We start from the raw sequence: 8,876 nt of genomic DNA, 5'->3' as shown, positions 1-8,876 counted from the left end.
TTCTTCCTCGTCAGTTACTATGACGCAGGTCGGAGCGCTCTACCGCCCCCACTCACCCAGAGCTGTAACTGCAGGGACTTGGATGGGGGATTTAGAGGGGGGAGTCTTAGAAATACTTACAGCAAGCAGCATTAACTGAAACTACTCTGTACCATACAAACAGAAATTAAAAATATATTGTATTATATATATACACGTATACATTCAATTTTCAATTCAATTCAATTCAATTTTATTTGTATAGCGTCAATTCATAACAGAAGTTATCTCAGGACACTTTTCAAATAGAGCAGGTCTAGACCGAACTCTTTAAAACATTAATTACAGAGACCCAACAGTACCACCATGAGCAAGCACTTGGCGACAAGGGCAAGGAAAAACTGCCTGTTAAAAGGCAGAAACCTAGGACAGATCCTCCGGCTCTAGGTGGGTGGTCGTCTGTCTCGACCAGTTGGGGTGAGAGAGAGAGAGAGAGAGAGAGAGAGAGAGAGAGAGAGAGACAGACAGACAGACAGACAGGTGCACAGCAACAACAGTATTGGCAATGGCAATCTAGCAGGACCATGGCAGGAGGCTCCACCAGGATCGACAAGAACCTGCAAGACGAGAAAGCACAAGAACTCCAGGGAAGAAGTGAAGTTAGTAACATGCATTAATGGAACATGAATGAGTGCAGAAAGAGAGAGGAAGGGAGGAGCTCAGTGCACCATGGGAAATCCCCCGATAGTCTAGGCCTATAGCAGCATAACTAAGGGATGGTTCAGGACTCACCTGATCCAGCCCTAACTATAAGCTTTATCAAACAGGAATGTCTTAAGCCTACTCTTGAATGTGGTGAGGGTGTCTGCCTCCCGAACCACAACTGGAAGCTGGTTCCATTAATAATCTATTTTAAAAAAATAATGTATATATTTCCATCATGCATTTATACGCTTCTTTTTAATTTCACCCATTGATTTGGGTAATATATTAATTTCTAAATTATTTCATGAATCTCTTCTTTTGTCTAATTAATTATCAAATATTAAACTGCTATATAGCAGACTTAGGAAGTCTCCCATGCATTAGAGAAGGTTTGCACAATAAATAAAAAAAGGCAGTTTTGCTTGAGGTTAGTCAGTCTGATATCTATACCTCCTGCTCTCCATACTATGTATCAAAGTATGCAACACAGAATAGTGAAATTATGTGTGAAATCATAATATCCTTTGAAACAGTCAGCGACTGTGTCCTGTTGTCGTGGCACATGGGATGCACGCAACAGCATCATTAATCAGCCACGGATGGCATATCTGGGTGCAGCAGCAGCTCAACACACTGTGCAACATTTAATGAGGGTAACACACACACACACACACACACACACACACACACACACACACACACACACACACACACACACACACAGTGTCAACTGCAAACAATTACATGTATATGTGTCCATAACACATTAGGCATTTTTAAACAACTCAACATTAGACTATAAATTATTTGTGTGTGCTTGTGTGTTTTTATAATGCATTGGAATTCTGATTTAGCACTGCACTTGTCCCCAGGACATTGTATGCTTGTGTATGTCCTGCAGGTCCATTAGAGTTGATTGGACATAATAGGATCTGTCAGTCAATATGTGCTCTCTGTCTTTATCAATTATTCATCTTCATGTATATTTCCTCCAGTCACAGATCATTTAACTGCCAGAATTCTCTATTTACACCAGTTGCTCTCTGCCCTTTCTGGCATCATCTAAGTGCATCACCCTGAGGAAGAAAATGGGAAATCATTAATTTTGCATAACAGAGCAGTTGCTTTCAGGAGACATTATTTCTTTCACCGTGATTTTAAATGTGTTTATAACACAATTAGTTCTTAATTTATTGTTTATCGGATCAGACAACATATTGTAAAAGTCAGGTCACCACTTTGCCGAGTTTATTCAGAGGCAGCAAAATTCAACATACACCCTCACAATCAAAGCACTGCACACCAGTAACTCGTACTGTAATACCTGCACAAATTCTCTTTCATCTACAAGCAGTTTTTAAGACAGAGTGTTTACCTGAATAATGAGTTCACAGATATCTAAAAGGTGCATGGATATGACAACAACAAGATCCAAATTTCATAAGTACATCTTAGGAGTGAACAAAGTGTCAGGAGGCTCTAATGCAGACTGTGCTGACTGCAGGGTTAGGCCTCCTCAGTGGCACCATTGGAAGGGTAATGGATCCACAAGCAGCCTCATGGGGAACACTTGGCAGATATACATCTACTTAGGAGGATGCATTGAAGCAGAACACACCCCATATACATCCTGTGCATATTTGTGCTCACAAAGCAAAGTGAAGTTTATTGGTCTGGCTACAGATAAAGGAAACAAGATTTTGATGTAGTTTCTGTCCACTTTGGTGACTCCATACATAAAATCATCCATACTGATAGAGGGAGTGGACAAAAAAACCTACACAAATGAATGAAATACAATACATTAGCCAAAAAATACTAGAAATGAGATTGTGTCAGGTGTTGAATTTCACAATTTGGTAATTTTGAGGCTGTGGTTACTGACGGGGTTGATTGAAAAGTGTGCCTATTTTGACCAGACTGTAATACGCATTGTACATTTGCATTACAGTCTTACCTTCGAGTTTAATCAACACTTCTCTGACAGAGTCTCAACAAAAAGTGAACACTACAAGATTCCCGAAGGTTGTATTCTTGCAGAAATATTATATTGAATTTCACTATATTCTAAAAGTATACATGTTTTTTGTCAACCCCCCATAGTTTTAACAGCCTGCCACCAGCACCAAGAGTCACTTTTCATACAATGCTTCCTGAGTTAACAGGATGTTTTTACAAAACGGAATGTAACACCACTGGCAAAACTACTTTCCTCATCCGTGTAAGGACGCCAGATGAATCTGTTGGTGCTAAGTGAGTCTGCAGGTAGGCTATGTGGAAAAGCTCTGGCCAAGTGAGTGTAGGGCAAAGTTAATGTGCATAGGTGCACTTCTAACATCCCATCAATTGAATTACAAGTGGAATATCCTTTTCAAAGAGTGTTTACTGGAAAAGCCTCCCTCTTTCCTTCACTGCTTCAACAACAACAAGATTTTTATCTTCCATTTTTTGAAACTTGACACTTGGTAAACACTCCAACCCAAACACATTCAGGAGTGGATTAAACAGCTTATATTTTCCAGTTTGAAAAATGGGAAGGGACTCTATAAAAATATTATTTTTATTGATTTAAGCTTGTTTTAGCAGTATATCTTGTTGCTTAAATAAAGGAAAAGAACATTAAAACTAAAAGAAAATAAAAACACTCCTGTAGACAGGATCCATTACCATTTATAAACTGTAGATGGAAAACTCTTATGTACTGATAAAACTATTATTTTACATAGAAGTGAAATAAGCCCTGTAGTGTTCTCAAGGGAACAGCAAGAAAGAGTCAGGCAGTGCTCAAGGCTGAAGCTGAATCACAATGCATTTGTAACAGTGTTGTTTCTCAGAAGAGAGCAGACAAAATGAAAAAATCAAAGGAAATTGACACTTTTGCAATGGCTCAGTATTAGTAGTTTCAACATATCCTCTCAGAGTTATTTTAGAATTATTTAAAACTTTTTAATGACTTCCTTTTGGCGCCACCTGAAATTATTAAGAACAAAAAACATGAAATAAATGACTTGGCATTGGAGATTACTTACAATTTGTTTTAACTGCATGAGGGATGGATTTCAAAGTAAGCTACACTTCAAATCCTCCTGTTTTTCAGAAGTCATAAATAATGGTGCTGCATGCAGAGAAATGTAAGGATGTACTGAGGTACAGCTTTAGGGTTCCAGAGTCACAGTCTCTCATCCACTAATCTCCACGAGAATGGTATGCAAGTTCCTGGGTACAGCACATAGCTGCTGAAAATAAATGAATAAAATAAAGACAGGCAACAATGTTAGCTCTCTGTAAGGCTTTTCATGACCCAACGGTGCAAATGGGAATGACGATGATAAGAATTATAGCCACTGCTGTGGCAATGAGTGCAAGCAGCTTGCAGACCTTGACGCGGCGGAGGTTAGCCTCCTTACGCCTGAGTAGAGCATCATAGCCTGGAGTGTAGATGTCGTCCATCCAGAACTCCATGTTGTTGGGGTTCAGAGACTCCTGGCCCTGAGGAACATGACAGCATTCAAATATTTTAGAACAGATATGAACTTATAGATTAAATACAAATCTGAGTCTAATTTAAGATGTAGGAAAGCTCAAATATTGAATACTTTTTGCTGCTATGCTCCATTGAAGGGTTGATTTATGACACAGAATTGTATTTTATTGTATTTATCTTAAGCCTGCATTATGTATTGTCCTAAAAATAAACCAGAAAACAGATCCCATTTAGTCTACAGACTACAACAATTAAACACTTTATATAAGTATATAAAAGCCATGACAGGAAACAAACACAGCCTACCCAAAAACACCTTACCTGTAAATCCAATGGGGTGACTCGTGCCTCCCTGTCATCGACAGTCCATATGGGCCTTCCCCTCCCCTCAGCCAGTCTGGGGTCTATGATTTTCCCAGAGGTTAGTCCACCTGTCAGACTGCTGTCTTTGTGGCGGAACAGGGATGAGTTAAACACTTGTTCCACCAGGGTGGAGGACTTTTGGGAGAGTAGGTTAGTTGTGCTGCCTGACTGATCCGCCTAGAAGAAAAATGGGCCAAACACATACTTAATGTATACTGATATTTTAACATTAAAAATATGTGAAATACAGGCAAAGTTGACAATATTAGTTTTAAATAAATACCCCAGCTAAACGAAATGAATTTGAACAGATTGCTGGTATTGTCATCTAATACGAGGGCCACAAGAAAGCGCAATATTTGCATTACTAACATTATACATTATACTTAACTCTTCTTATCAACTGTTTGCACGCATTTGTAAGAACCTTTCAATTATTTTGTCCCAAACAAAATACATTTTTAAAAATAAAACTGTGTTTTTACATTAATTGTATATGAAAGGTTGGTTCAAATTAATATGAAACGAGAAAAATAAAAATCTTGCGAGCTGGATTATATTTATGACATCATGTCGCAGGCTGGAGGGAGGGGGGCGGAGGGGGATCGCTGTTAAGTTTTAAATTAACAACCCACAAAGTGGCTAGATCAGTTTGTAAACCAACCACATAATTATGTGTGTCTACCCAGCAGACCACAGGCCTTGCTACAGGCCAAGCATATTTTGTGGTCATACAGCACGGATACGCACATGGTGTGAATACTTTTGCCTTCAAAATGGATTACAGTTCAATCTCTTTAAGAGCTGATGCTTATATGCCGAGAAACCCATCTGTCATCTAATGGTTGCTGTTACATATATCATGGGAAATATAGAAATTTACAAAGTCTACCTGCCCATGTGAAGCTTTGCCATCTTTACTTTTTGAGAAGGACACTGTCCAGTCTCGTGCAGAGTTGACATTCAGCTGTTTGGAATCAGAGACACCTTTCTCCTCAGGCTGGGTTTTGGAAGCACGACGAGATGAAGCATCCTTCTTCCCTTCTTTACTCCCCTTTGAATCAGCCTGACCTTTGCTGGTCTCTGTTTGCTCCCGAGGAGTGTTCCAATGGCTCCAGTCCAGACTACTAGTGCTGGTCCCTGGAAACATATGACCAGATGCAGACAGAGGCTGAGGCTCTGATGACTCAGAGGGGGTTAGAGGGTGGCTCATAAAGGAAGACACACCACTAAGAGGTTCTAGCCATCGTCCACTGGTGCCTTGTCCACCACCACTGATAGGCTGCTGGATCTTTTCATCAAGTCGCTGCAGAGCAGACAGCACCTGAGAAATCTCAGCCTTTACATCGTTCAGTGACTCCAGTTGTCTTTCTATCTGGCTCATACGGAGCAGCAGCTTACACACACTGGCCTTGAGCCCGTCATCGCTGCTTTCAAGGGAGTGGAAAAGCCTTTGGAGTTGACCTAGGCGGCCACGTCGGGCCTCCGGGGTGTCCTGATTAATGGCCGCTGATCCATCACTGGGGTGCAGGACTCCCGTGGAACCACACATGCTTATGTCATCTAAGAAACGAAAGATGGCACTGATGTCATCCTCACCAAATTCAGGGTCATCTAATGAGGTCATGAAGGAGAGGCGATCAGCATGGACCAGGCTACGGAGGCGCCGGGGGTCTGGTGGGTCTGTCTGGGTTCCCTGAGCCTTGACTACATCACCTCCAAATGGCAATCCACTATCCCCACTCTCACCTCCTGAGGACCCCCCCAAATGGCTGATAGCAGGGGTTGATCGTCTTGGAAGTTGCCCTCCTTGTGATTCCATCCCCACTCCAACGCTGCCCAAGCCTATACGGTCCTCTAAACTGTGACTCTTGTTGCTCCAGATGGCTCGCTGTGTCCTGGGAGGTTGAAGGTGCTGGGGGGACCAGTCTGGGACTGACCCAGGTCCAAAGTAAGTTGAGTCCTGTAGGTCATCAAGGCTCTCATGTTTAGCCCGCTGCTCTGGCAACTGGTGGACTGTTGTTGGTGACGGATAAGGATTTGGAATCATGTCAAAGCTGTGATTGATGAAGCCTTTCTTCGCCTCGCTGGGACTAGGAGACTCACTGTTAATGGTCACCTGTGGTATCAGAGGCGGCTGGTTATGGAAGTCCTTCTTAAATATGTTTCTCTTCTGGTCGACAGACGTTCCCGGTTCAGGTTCAAACACCTCGATGGCTGCAGAATCTCCACTAGACTCGCTGTCCGTCTCCAAAGGCAAGTAGATATTCTTCATGACTTCGTTGGGGATTTGACCACTAGGGTACATAAGTGTGGTGTGAGGCAAGTCAAAAGACACAGCCCTCGCCCTTATTGGAGGGGAGGACACAAGTGAGATTGGATCCGGGGGAAGACTTGCTCGCTTGCGGGCAGAGTAATTCGATCTTGGAAACAGCAAGTGTTGGTCGATAGGCCTGCCACTGGAGTCAGAGTGGGCACGTGCTCTTTCTCGACCATAAATGTTCAGCTGGTGCACTCCAGGCAGACTGGGGCCTGGGGACTGGTCGACGGGGAGGACTGTCTGGGCTCTCACTGGTTGGCTATCATCAGGGGCTCCACCCGTCATCTGAATAAGGTTGAAGATAGTTACAATGTCAGCAGCGACACCTATGGGAGATAGCCCCTGGCCTCTGGCAGAAACCCGGTCTCTGAAGAGGGTAGCTGGGAAACAGGGGTCCCGGCTGGCAGCAGCAAACAGCAAACTCCTGAGTTCGATAAGGTGTTCCAGGTCAAAGCGGGTGCTGACCATGCGACAAAGGTCCTGGAAGGTCAGCAATTGGCGCATATTGGCCAGTTCCTCCAGGATCCCCAATAGGACCCCAGGGTATTCCTGCTGCAGGTTAGCCATGGTTGCTCACCTGAGAGAGAAAACAAGGCAGTTAGCAAGGCAAAGCAATATTTGTTGTATAGCACTGTTAAGGAACAAGGTCAAACAAAGCCACTGAGACAAGATGTAAAAGACAGAAACAGGATTGCAGGTGGAAGTAAAGTCCCATATGCAATCTGATAACTGCATGTAAATCTTAAACCAGTCCTTATAATATTAATATTGTTACATAATAATAATAATAATAATAATAATATAATCAAAATATTTAATGAAAGTATAATGATAATATATTAGTTAGGCTATATAAGTATATATAAGTTATGTATTTTGTATAGTATTTTATATTAATATATTATTAATAAACCAATAGCAATAAACCATTATTGGATGTTATTATGTATTACAGTACTTTTTTTTTTTTTATTATTCTCTAAAACATTGATATAGATAATAGGTGTTACAATTGAGCAGCAGTGTTTCAGATTTGCTACGGTTTCTTACACTCGGATGGAAAAAGCCCTTTGAGTGGGAATCTGGAAAGCGACCTTGTTTTTGGCCCCTAAAATAACCGATCATCTGATCTGATGACGCCGTCACACTGCGCACATCTTTACCTCAATGGACATTTTTAATCTTCTCATCTCTATTAACAGCTTCAGGGCATACTCGCCCACTTGACTGAACAAATGCGGGACGTAGCGATGAATACACTAACATGCACCACGTAACTTTATTTGAGGCACCTTCTGAAAACAGTCTCAAGACGTAGAAACAGGACAGTTTCCTGGAGGCGCAACAATCGGTACTGAGAGTCCCCCTGTTGTGTTTGTGTGCCAGCTGGGAGTGCTGCAAAATGCAATTTGGGTTGTAAGAATAATTTTTACCACACAAAAAGGTGTAGCTTACGCGGATGTGAGCCTATGGGGTCTTTCCACTTACCTGAATCTATTTAAAGAGAATTACAGTCGCGGATGCGTCCATGAAAAATGACAAATAAAATCCAGTTTTACGCCAATAGCGAGGCCATGTTCCAAATAAATCCAGGGCGGCTCATTCTGTCCTTTCATGGACTTCTCCGTTTGTAGCAGCGACTAGCCGACAGCCCAGGCAGGAGAAGAGAAAATTAGAAATCAGGTCATCTTCCCACAAGTCACTGCAGTCCCCTAAGGGACCTCAAAATACATCCAAACGGTTTCCCCTCACCACAGATCAGCGACGGCACATGCAAAAGTCAAAAAAACCTTTCTAACTGATACATTGGAGGAGAGACACACACACACACTCCTGGCGGGACACTCCTGTGTGTATGAGTGGGTCAGGTCCATGAGCATATTTTCTCAGGGTGCCATAGCAATAATTGGTTATGTGTGCAGGTTGAGCGTATAAAGGACGTATTAAAAATTGATGTTTGCTAATTGACACTCCTAAAAGTCCAAACTGACAGTAACCCATAAGGGTCTGGGGTAAATTGCCTGC

At 42.1% G+C, this 8,876-nt stretch overlaps 1 protein-coding gene across 2 annotated transcripts; it reads right to left on the bottom strand.

The window, feature by feature from the left end:
* Positions 1-1,917: 1,917 nt before the first annotated feature.
* LOC127372419 (major intrinsically disordered Notch2-binding receptor 1-like) lies at positions 1,918-8,792 on the bottom strand. Of its 2 annotated transcripts, XM_051416093.1 has the most exons (5): positions 8,340-8,792; positions 5,424-7,428; positions 4,490-4,708; positions 4,063-4,173; positions 1,918-3,917 (listed from the first exon to the last, which is right to left on the bottom strand). In XM_051416093.1, exons 2-5 carry the CDS (start codon positions 7,416-7,418, stop codon positions 3,864-3,866), a joined length of 2,379 nt encoding a protein of 792 aa, XP_051272053.1. In that variant the 5' UTR covers positions 7,419-7,428; positions 8,340-8,792; the 3' UTR covers positions 1,918-3,863. The 2 variants fall into 2 exon arrangements, with proteins under 2 accessions (XP_051272053.1, XP_051272052.1); XM_051416092.1 differs by having other exon boundaries at positions 1,918-4,173.
* Positions 8,793-8,876: the final 84 nt, after the last annotated feature.

Source organism: Dicentrarchus labrax, unplaced genomic scaffold, assembly GCF_905237075.1.
Source record: "Dicentrarchus labrax unplaced genomic scaffold, dlabrax2021, whole genome shotgun sequence".
NCBI classification, from domain to species: Eukaryota; Metazoa; Chordata; class Actinopteri; family Moronidae; genus Dicentrarchus; species Dicentrarchus labrax.
This window is presented reverse-complemented; position numbering and strand designations above follow the sequence as displayed.

Excerpts from the sequence above, each read along its gene's own strand:
- LOC127372419 (XM_051416092.1), bottom strand. The coding sequence starts at position 7,418 with ATGGCTAACCTGCAGCAGGAATACCCTGGGGTCCTATTGGGGATCCTG. Across the intron at positions 4,709-5,423 it reads GCAAAGCTTCACATGGGCAG|GCGGATCAGTCAGGCAGCAC; the intron begins GTAGACTTTGTA and ends TTTTTCTTCTAG. Across the intron at positions 4,174-4,489 it reads TCACCCCATTGGATTTACAG|GGCCAGGAGTCTCTGAACCC; the intron begins GTAAGGTGTTTT and ends CATGTTCCTCAG.